Source organism: Peromyscus californicus, unplaced genomic scaffold (genome assembly GCF_007827085.1).
Source record: "Peromyscus californicus insignis strain IS unplaced genomic scaffold, ASM782708v3 Scaffold_13__1_contigs__length_99412109, whole genome shotgun sequence".
NCBI lineage: Eukaryota > Metazoa > Chordata > Mammalia > Rodentia > Cricetidae > Peromyscus > Peromyscus californicus.
The window spans coordinates 97,846,809-97,866,297 of record NW_026294424.1 but is presented as its reverse complement, the minus strand read 5'-3'; the positions used below and the strand labels follow the sequence as shown (position 1 = coordinate 97,866,297).

Sequence of the window (19,489 nt, the reverse complement as noted above, 5' to 3'; positions counted from 1 at the left end):
TTTTCCAGGAACCTCCATGAATCTGTCCCCAAAGCTCAGCTACCCTGGGACAAGGGCATCTAGCTCCCGATCAGTCCAAACAGCCCATATCAGTTCAAAGACAGCCCAGCACATACACACACTGTCATACAAAACCTGCTTGCTTTCCTGACATTTTTCTTCTCTCTGCCCCCTCAACCCCCACACATCCCAGAGATAGCCTTGAAAGTTTGATCCCCAGTAAACCTTCCTTTCTACTCATGGAGTGGTCCAGTTTGGTGATTTCACTGTGCCCTTGCTAATAAGTGGTAGAGTGTTTTGTCTAATGTGCACAAGGCTCTGGGCTCAATCCCCAACAACACACAGCATAAGGAAAATAGAACAAGGTAATCTTATTGAGAGTGATAGTGGAAGAGGGTGGGGAGACCATCAGGAGAAGGCCTCTCGACATGCATGTGGCAGTTGGGCTTGGTGTTGAATGGTAAGAGGGACCCAGCTGTGCGAAGATCTAGCAAGGGCATCCAGGAACAGCCAGATAGGTCCTGGGGTTGACAGATGCAAGAAGCAGAAAGCCAGAGCAGCTGTGTTCAGGGCAGGAGGAGGCACATAGGAGATGAATGGAGAGGAGGAGCCTGATTGGGTAGGTGTGGAATGGTGAGCACTTTTAAGTACTTGGCAAGACACTGAAGACAAATCAGGAGAAATCTCACACATGGGGAGTGTTTGCCTGACCTGGTCCTGAGCTCTGTTCTCCTTGCTATGGTTTTTATTTCTCATTTTATAACTATATGCCTGAGTCTGGAGTTTCAGGAATACCCTTTTCAGGTAACTGTGCCATTGCTATGCTAGACTTTTTTGTGACTTCATCAGCGAAGCTTTATTTACTTAAAACAAGAGAAATCAATTTAACTGATTAAGTTACTGCTCAATTTAACTGGAAAATAAATCCAGGCATATCATCTGCAATTACTTGGTGGGGTTGTAAGAAACATCAAATATGAGTCTTTTCTATTAAACACTATAAAACTCAGAATAAGAAACTCAAAATTTTATCCCCACCCACACCCCATACAAACGTTTTACTCCCCCTCTGTCCCTGAACCAAGTAAAACCTTTGTTTACACAAAGGTCTACTGGATGTTCCAGGAACTTGATGGCCTCGACTACTGATCCTTCTCTCCTTGGAGCAGTGACCACTTCCCCCTTCCTTCATTTCCTGTGTGCCTGTTCTTTTCAGGTCAGAGCCCAGTCAATGGGGAAAAGACACGTCACCAGCTGAGTTACAACAGAAACCAAATGGACTTCCTGTCTTGGCTTGTTTTTCCCTTCTAAGCACAGCTTCTTGGCCAAGAGTAAAGTTCGCCTTGTCCAGACACTCCAGATGATTGGATGACTTTCTTTAGGACCCCCAACTCACTTCTAACAGGGCTAAAGCTGTCATAGATAACACATTCTATACTTATTCCAAGTGCTTCCACGGGAAGCCAAGAATTACACTTTATCATACAGCACCACCAACAAATAACAACTAACTCAGGGTCCTGAAGACTCAGCAGGTATGCACTTCAATTTCTTAATTTAACTGAGAAAAGTATAACAACGTTTAGGGCATTTTAATAGCAAACACCCATCCTACCTCAACAGAGGTCAGCTGGTGGAGGTGTACCTGAACTTCAGCCCTGATACTGAAAATATGCAGTGTCTATATAGTCATTAGGACCCTGTTATCCTTATTTAATTTTGAGGAGAAATAGAAAAGTGTTGTTCTGAACTTAAAAAAAAAAAAAGGCATGTGTTTTTGTGTGTAGGTGTACACGTGACATGCATGCCTATGGAGGTCAGAGGGTAACCTGTGGGAGTCAGTCTTCTCCTTCCACCACGGGGGTTCTAGGGATGGAACTCGGCTCATCAAGGTTGGTAGCAAGTGCCTTTACCTCTTTTTTTTTTTTTTTTTTTTTTTTTTTTTTTGGTTTTTCGAGACAGGGTTTCTTTGTGTAGCTTTGCGCCTTTCCTGGAACTCACTTGGTAGTCCAGGCTGGCCTCGAACTCACAGAGATCCGCCTGGCTCTGCCTCCCGAGTGCTGGGATTAAAGGCGTGCGCCACCACCGCCCGGCTGCCTTTACCTCTTAAGCCACCTCGTCAGCCCCAAGTTCTGAACTTTTTGTTTCCTAAATGACCTGCTGTGGATCCTAGAAGTACCTAAATTTCAGAAAACCCAACAACAGCAATTGAACAGGACAAAATTATAATTTTGCCAAAACCAAATATAAACGTGCAAGGTCACTATTAAGCATTTGAGAGTTTCCTTCAAGACTGTTCATGAGCACCCTTGGGGGTAGCCAAGATCCCTTTAGGTATCTCAGTGATGATCGATCCACTTCACAGCAATCTGAGGCACTATTTGCTTGTTTTAGCCATGTTGAAATCTGCACTGGTGCTGCAAAGCAACGGCAGAGAAAGCTCCTCCTTGAGCACAGGTTGACACAGCGACTAACCGTCACTGTGTTCTTCACCACTGCTCAGCGGTGAATAAATCAACTCAGTAATTCCATTAAAAGTCAGTTTTGCAGCCGGGCGGTGGTGGCGCACGCCTTTAATCTCAGCACTTGGGAAGCAGAGCCAGGCGGATCTCTGTGAGTTCAAGACCAGCCTGGCCTACAGAGTGAGTTCCAGGAAAAGCACCAAAACTACACAGGGAAACCCTGTCTCGGAAAAAAAACAAAACAAAACCAAAAACAAAAAATCCCCCCCCAAAAAAGTCAGTTTTGCTTAACAATGAAATAACAAAATCTTAACTTACTAATTTTCAACCTTTGAATGTATCTTTTTAATAGCCCACATGACCAGATATAGAGAACATAGTACGCAGTTCTGCTACTCACCTGAATATAAGGTGGTCTCAAGAAAAGCACTGTGACCAGGTGTGGTGGCAAAAGCCTTTGATCCCAACACTTGGCAGGCAGAAGCAGGTGGATCTTTCTGAGTTTGAGGCCAGCCTCATCTACATAGTGAGTTCCAGGACAGTCGGGGTTATGTAGTGAGACCCTGTCTCAAAAACAAAAAGGAAAGGAAAACACCTGTGCAGCTGAATTAATGAGTGAGAGCTTCATTTTTTTTTAATGGAACACCATTTTTACTGGAAAGATGTACTATCCTTAGTCAGCATGGATGTTTGCGCTCTCTCTCTCTCTCTGTCTCTCTGTCTCTGTCTCTCTGTCTCTGTCTCTGTCTCTCTCTGTCTCTCTCTCTCTCTCTCTCTCCCTCTCCCTCTCCCTCTCCCTCTCCTTCCTTCCTCCTGCCCTCCCTCCCTATCCCTTGAGACAGGATCTCATTAGTTAGCCCTGGAACTCTATGTAGACCAGGCTAGCCTTAAGCTCACAGAGCTCTTTCTGACTCTGCCTCCCAAAGGCTGGGAATAAAGGTGTAGACCACCAGGGCCACCCAATATTCTCTGGAAAATGACCACAATGGTCAACTTAAAAGAAAAACAATCCACAGTATCTGTTGTCATTGATACAACTCAGGTTTCCAATTGAAAACAAGGATTTTTATTTGTTTGTTTTATGTATTTGAATGCTTTGTTTTCATTTATACCAGAAGAGGGCATCAGATCTCATTACAGATGGTTGTGAGCCACCATGTGGTTGCTGGGAATTGAACTCAGGACCTCTGGAAGAGCAGCCTGTACTCTTAACTGCTGAGCCATTTCTCCAGCCTGAAAATACGGATTTTTGAAACGTTTTAATCTGCTAGATTTAATCTGCTAGGAGCTAGAAATTTTTCAACATTGAAGACTTTTCTGTATAGAGGAGGGTTTGAATTAGTTAATGTGATTTTTAAAACATGTCAACTTGTTGAAAATCTGCATGCCTTTACAAGCAATGATGATGTTTCAATGCACGATGATTCATATAATTCAGAGGGTAAGAGTGCTATAGAGAGCCACAGATCTCAATGTAACTATGTCACATTCTTGCTTATGAAATGATTAATTTTTTTGAGTTTGGTATAGTATTAAGAAAACCCTCGATCATTTGAAAGTTTATTAAAGCACTGTAGCCTTCCCAGCCTCACGTGGCTAGTGAGGTCATGGGTCTTAGAGAAGAACCTGCTCCTGCCATTTCCCAGACCAGTGTAATTCCTAACTGCATTCCGTACACCCACAGCTGAGTGCGGCTCTCACTCCTCACCTCATCAAAGAGGCTGCTTTTTGCAACAGACAGAGACTATTGAAAAAGGCCACAACTACTCAAAATACAGAGAACAACTGACCTTGGAATCCTCGGGCCCAAGTGGTAGATCCACAACACAACTCCTGCTCCAAAGGCTCAAGAGATATCAGGGAAGAGAGAGCAGGGGGAGGACCAGGAGGTCTGCTCTGAGGGTGTGTCTTTGAGCTATGACAGGGAAGCAACATCCATGAGATCTCAACACAGGACCTGCCTAAACAAGACCTGAGCAATTCCAACACCAGTTGACATCCCAATAGAGCTGGGAGAAATCTCATGGGACCCCACCCCTGGATGAAGAGCTATAACTGCTGAGAGAGATTGGTTATCCAATACCAAGTGGTCAGCCCTAGAAACATATGCATGCAGGCAACACTGGAGAGACTCAGTGGTCATATTTATATATTTATTCATTTTCATGTATATGTAACAAAAAACGGTTAAGGAAGAGGAGGCTGTGAGTTTGGGAGTGGACATGGTCGGGTGGAAGAAGGAGCAGACAGAGATGTGGAGACACTCCTGCCTTTTCCGATGACAAATTTGTGTGAGGCCAGATTTCTTCTCACACTTCTGCTCTGGGAGCATATTGCAACAGATTGAAGGCAGAAGCAGAGAGGAGAGCCCAGCTGTCTTCTGTTATGCCAGAATTAAAGAGATTTGTAAAATGTGAAACTTTCAAATGTGAACGTAAATGTAAAATTTTCACTAAAATTTGTTCAGTGTAGTCCAGTCAGTTTTTATCACAATATAGTGTTTATGTAAACCTGTAATAAATTTTTGAAATGAGTGGATATATAAATATATTTTAAACATCCCAGTTTTGATTTACTAATTAGTAACCACTTTAGATATAACCAAAATAAACAGACTCTCCTCTTTAATAATTTTAAGAGAATAAAGAGTCCTGAGGTCAAACAGTTGAGGATTAGAAATACTTTTACATTCAACAGCTAAAGTACTCAGAAAAGAGGAGAATTTCTTTTTGCCAGGATTCATGACTTTCAAAGTATGCCACCACATTCCTTCCCTTATCCCTCTCCAAGTTAAGTGAAATATTGTCCAAAAAAGAATGAAATTATACAAGCAAATAAGAAGCTAAATTTTCTTAGATTTGTTTTCAGGAAAGTTTAAAACCAAAGTATTAGGCTGGCATTGTAGCTCAGTGGTAGAGTACCTCACTATCGATTGTAGAGACCTGGGCTTGATCCCCAACACACACACACACACACACACACACACACACAGAGAGAGAGAGAGAGAGAGAGAGAGAGAGAGAGAGAGAGAGAGCAGGGCTTGATGGCAAAAGCCTGTACTCCCAGCACTTGGGAGGATGAAGCAGGAGCATTGACAGCTCAGGTCAGCCTGGGCTACAGTGTAAGGCTCTGTATGAAAAAAACAACCAAACAAATTAAGGTATCTGACGTCATGTATCATCTTGGCTTAGTGGGTTAACTTTATTTATTTATCTATCTACCGACTTATTTATTTGTTATCTATGTTTGAGGCAGAGTCTCACTGTGTAGCTCAAGCTGGCCTTGAACTCTCCACCCTCCTGCCTCAGCCTCCCAAGGGCTGAGATTACAGCTGTTTACCACTATGTCCAGGTGAATTTAACTTTTAAAAGATTATGTTAACCAAATTTTGCTGGTTTTTTAACCCAAGATGTCAGTGGTGATAGGGAACTAAGTGGTTTAACAAAAATTTAAACTCACCTGTAAATACACTTGGATGTGGGAAGTTAATAACAATGAGCTTCATTATCATCTCAGGGTAGCAGATGGCAATCAGCCAGGCAATCATGCCTCCCCAGTCATGGCCAATCAGGACACATTTGCTATACCCTGTGACCAAGAAAAACATGTTGGCATCATTGTAAAGAAACAGGTGGTGACATCATTATCTCACATAAAAGAGTTACATTTCTGAAACTATTCTTTCTTTTAATTTTCATTATTAAGAAATTTTCTGTTCATTTAACATATGAACCACAGATCACAGATCACCCTCTCCTCCCTCATCCCGCCCCCCAGCCTTCCCCTAACAGCCCCCCCCCACCTCCTCCAAGGCAAGGCCTCCCATGGGGAGTCAGCACAGCCTGGTACATTCAGTTGAGGCAGGTCCAAGCCCCTCCTCCCTGCACCAAGACTGTGCAAGGTGTCCCACCACAGATGAAATATTCTTACCACTATCTTACCCACTATAAATTACACACTTTAAAAACGTGTGTGTGTGTGTGTGTGTGTGTGTGTGTGCATGTGCTCGTGTGCGTGTGCTCACACTTATATTCCCAGTGTGCTTGGATGGCAGAAGCAGGAGTCCAAGGGCAGCCTGTTTCATACTGTCTCAAGAAAAAAGTAGCTATTGAGTCCAGTAGTTCTAAAACTTGTTTGTACATTAGATACTGGTCCAAGCTCTGAGAATAGGTGACTGTTGAGGGCTCGGTCCTAAATGGGACTTTTATGTCAACCTATCCCCACGAAAGCTCAGGAAAGGTCAAGGAAGAGGGAGTGAGAGAACAGGAATGCTGGAGGCCTGAGACCAGCGCTGGGGAATGCGCTGTCCTTGACCGATGACTCAACCACCACGCTCCCAAACTCACTGCAGCTGTGGTTACCTGCGGGCAACCCAGAGTGGCTGGGGGCTCTACCCTTCCCCGGAGGAGCTATAGGCAACTGAGGGTGCTGAAGCAGGGCTGGCTGCTGGGACGGAGTGGCTGCTGGGACTGGGGTCCTTCTTCTTTTAGGGCTGCGGCTGCTGTTAGATTGCGCATGCTCCAGGTGCTGCCCCCCCCCCACCATGTGCAAATGTCAATATTAATTGGACTTAGTGCGTTTAAAAAATAGAATTCATGAAGGGGATATGATAGGAGGAAATGTGAGGGGCCGGGGGCATTGGAGGAGAAATAAATAAAAAGTATTCTAAAAAAAAAATCTGAAATAATTCAGGTTTGGTCTTATGGACTTATATCTGGAAGCTGTGGTAGAAACTGTACATAAGTAGGTCATAAATAAGATTATTTGGGGTAGAGTTTGAAGGTTAGCTGTCTTAGTGATACAGTGCATGGTTTATATTATTAATATATTATTCTTTTATTGCCATTTTATAGTGTCCTTCCTCAAATTATAAAAATCATTTACTATAAAACAGTATGTTGTGGTATGCCAGCAAGAACCTCATACACCTATGTTTACTAATTATCTTGATTGTACAGAGGCCACATTCAGTGACTGATGTATGCCTCCTGGCCTTGGTAAGCACGCTTGTGGAATTGGCATAAGGACAGATTTGCTTACTGATGCATTTCTCAGAACGTGTCCTATCATTCAGGGACACATGAATGTGTAAGTTTCATTCAGGGTAATCATAATGATATTCTGAATTAGATTTAAGAAATCGATTATTAGAGATCCCTACAGGATTTCCTTTGTGCATATGGATAAGACTCACCTGCAGTGTCTTTCTAGCATTTCTCACCATTACGTAAATAACACACACGTATACACACACACTTGCAAACACTCCCCCCACTACACATACACAGAGTCTTCTTGCTTCTATTATTGATTTGGCTGTAAGATTTTGAGATGACAAATTTAGGCCTATTCTAACTGAATTATTGGCAAATCTGAATGAAGCATATATAATTGAAATCAATGCCAGAATCTGTTACTATGTCAGATTCAGAAAACACACACACACACACACACACACACACACACACACACACACACACACACACACACACACACTAAACAAAAACACACACTACGGATGGTACTCAGGCTCCACCCACCGTTTATTCCTCTAAAATTACTCACTGTATCTATACTTTAATCATATTATGATATTCTTACAGTCTTGATTTAGTGAAGTTCCTCTTCCCCTACCCTGGAGTTATTTTATTAACACGCCGATGGCTGGGCCAAGGAGATGGCTTAGCAAGTAAAGGCACTTGCTGTCAAGTGTGAGGACCTGAGTTTGGTCCCCAGAATCCGTGGAAGGAGACAATGGAGAACTGACCTCCACAGCCATGTACCCCTCCCAATATAAACATAAATAAACACACCAACGGCAGGACGCAGTCATTTTGTTTTGTTCCTTTAGTCAAAGTGAGGTTTGGAGATTGGGTGATTGTTACACAAGAAATATACTAAGTGCCTCTTTGATGTTAGACTTGGCCATGTGCCTGGCTTTGGTCCCTTGGTGGCTGCATGACTTGACCTTTGGTTCTGGTGACCGTGTGCCTGGCTTTGCCTTGTGGGCTGTTAGCCAAAACTTGAAATACACCGTGCAGCTGGGCTCAACCTCTCACCTCTGCTGTCACAAGAAGAACCCCTCTGCTCCTACCTATCTCCTTGGCGTGGGCCACAGCTCAACTCTCACAGAGAAGCTGATCGGTCCCATGTGGACCTACACCCAGCCTGTGGATGCCTGTAGAACCCTGAGCATAGGAATAAATAACATGGTTGTCTTTCCCTGGGTTTGGGGAGATTTCTCACACAGTTTTGTAGTAGTTGACAGATACAAGAGAGACCATGTAAGTGCCTCTGTATCTTAAACTGGTTTTAAAATGAATATTTAGGTATAGGCTCTGAAGAGAGAAATTTTCTGGGTGTAATTTTCTTAAAATAATAAGCAGTATGTTGCTGTGGGATGTTCTGTATGGCAAATGTGTTGCTCTGATTGGTTGGTAAATAAAGCACTGATTGGCCAGTAGTCAGGCAGGAGGAAGTATAGGCGGGACAAGGAGGAGAATAAAGCTGGGAAGTGGAAGACTGAGTCAGAGACACTGCCAGCCGCCATGATGAGAAACAGCATGTGAAGATGCCGGTAAGCCACAAGCCAAGTGGCAAGGTATAGATTAATAGAAATGGATTAATTTAAGCTGTAAGAACAGTTAGCAAGAAGCCTGCCAAGGCTATACAGTTTGTAACCAATATAAGTCTCTGTGTTTACTTGGTTGGGTCTGAGCGGCTGTGGGACTGGCAGGTGAGAGAGATTTGCCCTGACCGTGGGCCAGGCAGGAAAACTCTAGCTACCGTATGCCTTATGTCCTTTTTTGTCCCAGTCAGATGGGGACCCCCCCTTCTCTTATTCTACCAAAAGAAGAGAGGAAAAGTTTGTTTGCTTGTGGTTCACTATTTTTGATATGCCAGAGATGGAACCCAGCACCTTGGACATGCTAGCCAAGCAGCCTATCACTGGACAACTGCTGAAGCCCTAAGAAAGTTCTTTTTTTGGTTTTTGTTTTTGTTTTGTTTTGGGTTGTTTTTTGTTTTTTGTTTTTTTCGAGACAGGGTTTCTCTGTGTAACAGTCCTGGCTGTCCTGGAACTCACTGAGATCCACCTGCTTCTGCCTCCCAAGTGCTGGGATTAAAGGCATGCGCCACCACCGCCCAGCAAAAGTTCTGTTTTTAAGTGCAGTTCTGAAAGCCATTCTTAGCTGGATACTCAAGATGCAGAATTTTAAGTTCCTCACACAAACAGTTTGGGCTGTATTCCCAGAATGATGTAGCCAGGATCTTGGTAACAGTTTAGCTAGATATAAAACATCCTCCCGAGGAAAGAAGTGGTCAGTTCACAGTTTATTAAATGTTACTTCCTTTAAAGAATTAATGAGGATACTGGCTCCGGCAATGGGGAGCATTTGCTGCTCTTGCCGAAGGCCTGGGTCCTGTTCCCAGCACCCACGGCAGCTCACAACTACACTGACCTCAGTTCCAGAGGATCTGGTGCCCTCTTCTGGCTTCTGTGGGAACCAGGCATGCACATGGTGCACACACACACACACACACACACACACACATACACATATATGTATAGGCAAAACACTCATAAACACAAAAAATAGAAATAATAATAGATCTTTGAAAAAGAATTGGAGAATTTTTAGAGAGCTGACTCAGGTGTTAAGGGTGCTTATTGCTCTATCAGGAGGCTAGAATGTGGATCCCAGTGCCCAGAGCAGGCTCACAAACACCTGTAACTTCCAAAGAACCCAACGCCTTCTTCTGGACTCTGTGGGAACCTGCATACACCTGTGTGCATCCACCCACACAGACACAGAAACACACACACACACACACATAAATAATTTTTTAAAGGGCTAACCTACCTAAGGAGTCTAAAATATCCTTTATGTCTGCAATTAGACAGTCCAGTTTATAACTCTCTTGATGCGTCGGTGCATCTGACTCTCCATAGCCTCTCAAATCCAGTGCGACGACTCTGTATTCACTTTTAAATTCTCTCAGCTGATGACGCCAAGAATACCTGATGAGAAAAAGAAACGTTAAGAATGTTGGCCCCGGGAGACAGTGGGTGAAGTTCCCAGCAATACTGACTCCCTGAGCTTGACCCCGAGCATGTACACGGTAGGAGGAGAAACCCATTCCCACAGTTTTTCCTCTCCTTTCCAGGCGTGTACCATGTCCTCCACATGCTCACATACAAAAACAAATAATGTTGACTAAAATCAAGAGTAACATGAACATGGAGAGAGGCTCTGATGCAGATATTCTGATTGGTCAGCACCGTGACACTCTGCCTCAAAACCAACCAACAAACCAGAACAGTAAAGCCTTCCTAAGTGGAAAACTGTCAGAAATTACTCTTTAAAAAGCTATGTAGGGGCTGGAGAGGTGGCTCAGTGTTAAAAGCACTAGCTGCTCCTCCGGAAGACTGAGTGTTATTCCCAGTACCCACATGGTGGCTCATAACCATCCCTAACTACAGTTCTGGGGGATCTAGCACCCTCTGCTGCCGTCTGCGGGCACTGACAGCTTGTGTTTCACTAAATATACACCTACACACATAAAATTTTAAAGAAATTCAAGGTCATTCTCAGTGACCTAATGAGCTCTGGTTACATGAGTTTCTGTCTCAAAAATAACCAAAAAGAAAAAAAAACCACCCCTCTTATTAAAAAAAAGTTAGATAGTTGCATGTTATGACAGAAAAAAGAGCCACGTGAGAAAGAGCCTCCAACCGTCATCATTAGGAACACCCATCTCCATTCTCTTTCCAGAAATTCATAACCAGGGGTCAGAGTTTACAGAAACTACAAAGTATTAGATATGAAAATTGATAGGTATTTTTCTAATCTTACTGAAAACAGTTATCTTACAGGTTGAATTTCTAGATGGAATAAAATGTTGTAACCCTTTAAAATAATAATAAGGAAGATAAGCTTAAGAATTTTGTCAAAATAACCTGGCTTTGGCAGGTTAATATAAACAGAATACTTACGTCTGCAGAGCCAGGGGAGTCTGTCATTTTGAAAACTTACTATGAAAATCTATTTCCCTCCAAAGTAGATTTGACTTACCTTACTCCACAGTCAAAAAAGCCTCAGTGTTTTGTTTTTAGTAATTTCAACAGTTGGAATTATGGTTGAAAGGGTCTGAAGATTGGAATGAAGATTGAAAGAATACAACTGAATAATGATGTTTGTGGGCTAGAGAATGGGCTCAGTGTTTACGAGTTAACTGTTTTTGCAGAGGACCAGTTTGGTTCCCAGCGCCCACCCTGGGCAGCTGACAACTGTCCTGAAACTCTAGCTCCAAGGGTTACGATGCCCTTTTCTGTGGTCCTCTTGTGAAGTGCCAAGGGGAATGGCTGGCCAGCAGGGGCATCCTGGGCTTGGCTGAAGCCCTGTGATCATTACACCTAGCCAGTACCATGACATTTGGCAATTAACTGCTCTGATATTTGAGTTTTCTGGTTACTGAAAATGTCTTTATGGCGTGGATAGTGTGAAATATTGTCTTATGCTGTTCTGCTTTATTGAAAAGCTGGCTCTGGAATTGGAAAGTTTCTGTCCTGTGTCAGGTCAGCTAGGTGATTTGTGACAAGACAAAACCGAACAAAACAACAACAAGAAGTCAGAGTGGCTGAAAAATTAGACTATTGGTTTAATTTAACTGCCTAAAACTTTTGCTAAGATACAAACTATATCTCAAGATTTATATGTCTATCATGTGCACTTTCTGTACCTCAAGATTTATAAATCTATTGGATGTGGTTAAAAATCTGTAGAATCTGTGACAAAGGTTGACTTAAAACTTATAATACAAAGTTAATAATTAGAAATTTATACATAGGTGATCTCACCATTCAGGCTATAAAACTCAAGGTGTAGATAGCATCACCAACAAAACTGAAACAAAGACCTAATCCACCAAAGTTCATAGTTCTGGAAAATCTCCAAACATACTGACTTGGCTCTTTGACTTCTGTGGTTCTGCTTTTGAGTCATGGTTCTTGTTAACTGAGGTATGTCAACCCTGGGCATGGTTTTTTGTTTACAAGCTCACCCTGAGAAAGGCTTTGGGGCTACACTGAGATCCTGAACACCCAGTATCATTGCCAGCCAATGAGAGTTAGGGCTATAGTTACAAACACCAGAAACTGGAATATTTCTGTCTTACGATGCAGCATGACAATGACCTAAGCAGTCTGGCAAAGAGCCCATAAAATGTCTCTCCTTACCTAAGGTCTACCCAGGCCAACAGAAACTGACTTAAGAATGTATGCCTAGCCTCTTTGTCTTTACTAATTTTATTAAGCTTTAGCTATTTTGATAATCTGGGTCATCCAAGAAACCACGATATTCTGTAATGGTACACTATGAAAGGACCAGAAAAGAAAAGTTGCCAGTCATAATCTTTGTTTTTGTTTTTTGTTTTTGTTTCTTTTTTGTTGTTGTTGTTGTTTCAAGACAGGGGTTTTTCTCTCTCCTGGAACTCACTCTGTAGACCAGGCTGGTCTTGAACTCAGAGATCCATCTGCCTCTGCCTCCTGAGTCCTGGGATTAAAGGCATGTGCCACCACCACCTAGTGCCAGTCTTAATCGTATAAAAAGCTATTAACCTGTAAACCATTGAAAATAATTAAGACATGCAAGTTAATAGTCAGTCACTTTATAAATGATCAAATTCTTTACTGTGTTCAGAATTATACTTGTAGCCGTGCTAAGTACAAATGGAATTTATTTACAAGAATAAGTTTAATTTGGTCATATATGTATGTATGTGTAGATATATGTTTATAAATGTGTGTGTGTGTGTGTGTGTGTGTGTGTGTGTGTTTTCAAGGTAAAGCCTAAAACAAGTAACTAAAAACAAGGTTTGTCTTACTAACAAGCTTCATATTAAAGGATAAACAGGTTTCAGCTCTAACTTTTACTATTCTTTTATTTAAAAGAACTTGCTTTGCAATGACTGCTCTCAGTAATCAACTACATATATATGTTTCATGGCAAATGATAGTTATGAACTCTTTGATATGAATGCTGGGAACTGAACTCAGGTCCTCTGCAAGAGCCATTGTACATCCTCCTTGGTTGGTTTGTTTTGAGACAATCCCTCACTGGCTTGATACCTGCAGATCAGGCTGGACTGGAGGGCCAGTGAACAGGGGGGCTCCTGTGTCTGCCTCCACAGCGCTGGGATTTCCAGTATGGTGCTTGGCTCTTTGACACGGGTTCTAAGGCTTGAATCAGACTCTCACATTCACACAGCAAGCGCCTTGCCTCCTAAGCCTCCTACCAGCCCCTAGAGAATAATTTTAAATATCCTTTTTCTAGAATTCATAAATAGTAACATATTTGACTCACATTTCAGCCATAAATGAAAACTCCAGTCACTGTGGTGACAAACAGATGACATTGTTGTTCATAGACATAAAACAAAAATAAGCCCCTCTGTCACACATTGCATAAACAATAACCCTTATGATACTGAAACAAAACTATTTTTACACTCTTGGTCTTAAATTTTTTTTGTGTGTGTGATAGTGGATTTGTGTTTGTCTTCCTGAAACGGGATCTTGTTAGAAGCCTGGGCCTGGTACTAGCACCATGTAGACCCAGCTGGCCCCAGGTGCCTTCGTCTTGTCCCCTCCACGCTGGGATCACAGACCTGTGCCACCACGCCTAGCTTTTCCTACAGTTTTAGACAATAGCAGAGAAAACAAACAACAACAAGATGGCCTTGTCCTCTGTTACTTCTGTTAAAATATTTCAGGACCCTGGTTTTCAGGCCAGACGCGTTGAGGTGTGGGGCTGAGCTCAGGATGGGGCGTGTGCACTTGCCTCTGCATGTGAGCCATGGCAGCATTCCAGACAGCTGCTGATGGAGGCGACTCACAGAAACTGCCTGGGTCAGCTCAAAATATTTTTAAAAGAGATGCAAATTGAGGTAGAGGGAAGAGAAAAAAATCATCCTCTCACAAGCAGCCATATTTTGGGCTGATTTAGCTAAAGTTCCCACAGATGTGTTTTCTTCTCTAACGTTTCCTGTGGATTTAAGAAAGCAGATTCGGGATCCGGCTGTTTTTGTGCCCCATGTAATAGTACACATTAAAGGTTGCCCCTTCTCAACAGTCTCAGGAAACAATGATAAACCTGGATAGTACATTAGACTGTATGGTACTCTGGGCTTTAATAACTACTGTGGGTTTTCTTTACTTTTGTGTATATGCATCTGTGTCTGCAGAGACCAGAAGAGGATGTTGGATCCCCTGGTCCTCACACTTGGTGGTAGGTGCTTTACCCACTAAGCCATCTTCCCAGCCCCAAACGAACAGATTTTGAGTATTTGCTGGGGCCACGTGAAGGGGTTTTCACATGCTTTGATTCTATCCTCACAACACCTCTGCAAGAATATTGTAAGTGATATCTAGGGTCCCTGTTCTATTTTGCTTTTCTGTCATCACGATAAAACATTCTGGCCATAAGCAATTTGAGAAGGAAAAGGTCTATTTTACTTTACAGTCTCAGTAACAGTCTGTCACTGAGAGAAGTCAGGGCAGGAACTGAAGCAGAGACCTTGGAGGAAGACCCCTCCCTCTCTTATACTCAGGATAGCTTTCTTATCTAGTCCAGGCCCATCTGCCTGGCCATGGTGCCGTCCACAGTGGGCTGGGACCTCCTATTTCAATTACCAGTCAAGAAAATCTCTCACAGACAAGCCCCAGGCCAGTTTGATCTAAACAACTCTTCACTCAAGGTTCCCTCTTTGAGTGATAACAAAACCCAGCCTGGACATTCCTGTGACTGCAAGTGGACTCCCTGCCTTTGCTACTCTGGGCAAATTTGATTAATGCTTCAGAATAATGTATAATAGTAAATAGCCATGTCATGCACTCCAGGAGGTGAGTCCCTACATGTCTCAAATTGTACTGGGAGTTTTTCTCTTTCTTTTTTAGGTTGTCTCCAGATGGAAGAACAGATGACAATGTTTATCCATGCAGCTAAACACAGAGTGGAGATCTTCAAGTATGCAAGTCTCCTGGGGAAGACACCTACAGAAATTAGGTGATGGGCAGCACTTTGTCATCCCGCATTCTTTTCTTCCATGCCAATACCTTCTAGGACACTAACATTCTCAATGCACTTGTCCATAGGCTCCCTTTCATTCATAAAATAATGACTAAATTGTCTAAAGGTAATATTCCTAGAGCTAGATGCATATAAGGTTGCAAGAGCAATCTGGCTGTGATACTGTGTCACCCCATTTATCCCCAGCTGATCTGTCGGGCTAGGTGGGGCACCTGCTTCCTCCCTCACCGCTCTGTGTGAAGCATCCTGAACCTCCCCAATGGAGGAGGGCCTCTCTCTGAACAGTAGCATATGGGAAGCCATGCATCCCTGCTAGAACCTCCACATAAGCTCTCAGAGCGGCTTTTAAATCAGGACACAAAATCTTTAAGGCTCTAAAGAATGCAAAGAATTTGCAATGGTAGAATTCCAGACACCATGAGACAGTAAGAGAGAGATCTTGGCCTTTCAAATAAATGTTAGCCAATATTCTACTTTTGAGTCAACCCAGAGAACAACTTTTTTATCCACTCCCTAACCTATTTAGCTCATGAACCATCTGAAGGTCATACCCCTCTGCTGGCAAAAAGGACTTTCTTCTTACCCTAGACTCTTCTATTTCTTTTAAATATGCTAATTTTTCTTTCTTTTTTTTTTTTTACTACTAGCTAATTTTTCTTAATTGGATGTTACTTTCATCCATTTTTATTTGGGTCCTTAGGGATCTTTAGAGAACAGGAAATATCCCCGTCCATCACTGCTATTGCCTATGTAAATACCCCTGAATTCATATACTGAAACAATTTGTCAAAATGACAGTTGTCATAGTTTGGGCTTTCATTGCTGTGAAGAGACACCATGACCACAGCAACTCTTAGAAAGAAAACATTTAATTGGGGTGGCTCGCTTACAGTTTCAGAGGTTCCGTCCATTATCATCATGATGGGGAGCATGGTGGCATGCAGAGCTGAGAGAGCTACATCTTGACTTGCAGGCAATAGGAAGTCAGCTGACAGTCATGCTGAGGGAAGCTTGAGCGAAAGGGACCTCAGGCCCCACCCCCACAGGGACACACTTCCCCCAACAAGGCTACTCCCTTTGAGGGTCATTTTCTTTCAAACCACCACAATAGTATTAAGAGAAAGTCTTTTAGAGAGGGATTAAGTCACAAGGTCTGTCCTCATATATGATATTAACAACTCAACCCAGTAAAGTGCTCAAGAGAATTAACTAGCCCCTCCCCTTTTCTTCTATCCTTCTACCACATGGGGAGATGATATTAGTCCCTTTGAAGGACAAAGCAATCAGGCAGCATTTTGGGAAAAGGGACTGGGCCCTTACCAGACACTGAATCCCCCAAGGACTTAAGCTTGAACATCTTGGCCTCTAGAACTGTGGGAAGTAAATTTCTGTTCTGGTATTTTATTCTAACCACACAAATATTTATTCTAATCAACAAATAGACTAGAATACTAACCACTATAAATTTTTAACTATAGGCATTTTTTTTTTTTTACTTTAAAACATTAGGTCTCTAATAGAGCCTACGTTCATATGCTACGGTGGCCATGTCTTCCCTTTGCCTTCTCAACAAGGCAAAAGCTTCCTGCCAAGTACTTGGAGGCTGTGGTTTGCTCAGATCTCCTTCCCTTGCCCCGGTTATTTTATTCACAGTAGTTACTCTGCAGAAAATATTTTATAACTTGAAACATTAGAAGACTTTTTAATCTTCGGAGGGAGAGGCAGAGTTAGGGGTGGCTGTGCACACCTGTAAGCATAGTAGCTGGGAGGCTGAAAGAGAAGGGGTTTGAGTTTAAGGCTAGCCTGGGCTACACACTGTCTCAAAAAAAATTAGGATGGCCATGTGTATGAATGTTTTTAGATTAGGAGGGAAACGATTGCTGTGACTTCAGGAACACTCAGGAGCAATCAGTCTGGGAGATGATGTGTCCTTACAGGAGATTCTACAGTGAGTTCTACAGTTAGAATGTTTGCCCTTGCAAAATTCACGACGACATTTAGCTGCGATGGTAACAGCGTCAAGAATAGGACTCGCTAGGCATGATTGGGACATGAGCGATCCTGACCTCACGGGTCAAGCACAGATTTACCCTCCGTTGCTTTCTTCCCTTTCCACCCTCCGTCATGTGATGGCCCAACATACGGCAGCTCCCACCGGCTCGTGTGCCTTGATTTTGGACCTCCTAGCCTCCAGACCCAAGAAAAAATAACCTATTCTTTTACAGCCGCACCAAATGGACTAAGCCAGAATGTTAGGTATTAATGCAAAAGAAAAAAGTTAGTTGGTAAGTTTACCAGAATTCTGGAAATCCGTGAAGCAGCAGCATGAGTGGTCTGCCCCTTTCTCCAGCAGCAACATAGTGGAATCTTAACCCCGAATCCTGAAAGTGGAAAGTACGGATAACCTGTTTATGAGCACCATCAGACTACGACACTTAGAATTTCCATTTAGCCAAAAACACTCTCACTTGAATTATCTTAGCATTAAGAAATAAATATTAATTTAACAACGTGAGTTATCAATAGGATAAATGGACCCATTCGCCTTTTGGGGTATTACCTTTAGAATAGCCCTCTTTGTTCTACTACGAGGTCAATGTATGCATTTGAGCTTCTGAAGCAACGTCACAACATAGCTTTCATCTTCCTGAGGTGTCACGTTTCATCTCCTTCAGGATATGTAAATAATTCTGATCTGAATTTCAATTTTGCTAAGTCTGTCTTGGGTACTCTGCTCAGCTCACCCGTCAGAAGCTGAACCATCACTTATGTAACTCACACCCCCTTCTCTTATTTTTAGGTATCTCCTTCCCACACTATTATCTTGAGTGTTTCATATATGGTCCCCTGGCTTCCTGTTCCTCCTGTGTGTGCTTCTAACAGTGGGATATACCAAGTGCCCAAGACCTCACTGTGCACGTGGAAGATAAGCTAGACCAAGGAAAAGAATAGGATTGGGAACAAGAGAAGAATACAGCAAACGCCAAGGAAACAGGAAAACAGAGAAAAGAAGAAAAGCAAAGTCCCCGAAAGTATGAACGATAGTAGATGTCAAAAGCTGAGCATGGACCCTGGACTTTGACGTGAAAGAGTCTGGCAGGTCATTTCATTCAACTCTATCAGGTTACAGGTTTAGAAAATGAGGCCCAGGGGCTGAGGCTGTGGTGCAGCAGCCGAGCATTTGCTTTTCAAGACCCTAGCTTAGGGTCCCAGTACTGCAATCCCCTCCCCCAAATGAGGCCCAAACAAGTCACATAAGTCGTAAAGGTAGTTGGGAGGGTTGAGGCTATAGCTCAGTGGCGGAGTGGCATTTACCTGGCATGACCAAGGCCTTGGGCTGGTCCCAACATCACTAAATCAATAGAAGTAGAGAGGAATGTAGTAACTAGGGGACTAGAATCACTGTGTCTATATCTTAGTTCTGCTTCTGGGAAAAAGAAAAGCATTCCGAGGAACCTCATGATGACCCATAGGCTGCATTTTGTCCATAAGTTAGACAGTTAACAAATGTGAACTTGCTGTTACCTTTAAAAATTGTTTTAGTGGTCTTGTGGAATGAAATGCTATGGCCGCTGGACTGGATTTAATAAATACTTTATTTTTCTGAGTATATGCCAAGTCAATAATTATAATAACGAATTATACTAAGTTCTAAGTCTGTTGAACTTTGGTTCATTTTTCTATTTTGTTTTGTTTTCTTGTTTTTTTCCAAACGTGAACGCACTTAATTCTTACGTCTTTTTCAGACTCCTCCTGCCTTTCTGAACCCCAGTTGCTGGGAAATTTAGCTGCTGATAGAGAGTCAGGGCTCAGTAACATAAATATCTCCTTGTATGTTGCCTTTGAAAGGCTCGTGAGTCAGACTGTAGGGCGTATCACAGAGACTATGTCACTCCACCACCTGGCGTCAGGAAATAGAATGTCTGTGGGCTGTGACAG

General features: G+C 42.7%; 1 protein-coding gene across 3 annotated transcripts in view; it reads right to left on the bottom strand.

The window, feature by feature from the left end:
* Positions 1 to 19,489, bottom strand: part of Ephx4 (epoxide hydrolase 4) — a 36,020-nt gene that overhangs the window by 15,698 nt on the left and 833 nt on the right. For 2 of the 3 annotated variants that reach the window (XM_052735673.1, XM_052735672.1), the window contains exons 2-4: positions 17,846 to 17,931; positions 10,325 to 10,482; positions 5,922 to 6,050 (exon numbers count right to left, since the gene is read on the bottom strand). In XM_052735673.1, the coding sequence (XP_052591633.1) occupies positions 5,922 to 6,050; positions 10,325 to 10,482; positions 17,846 to 17,931 (373 nt within the window). Of the gene's footprint in view, positions 1 to 5,921; positions 6,051 to 10,324; positions 10,483 to 17,845; positions 17,932 to 18,110; positions 18,222 to 19,489 lie in introns of those variants that run through there. The other variant, XM_052735674.1, reaches the window with a different exon arrangement.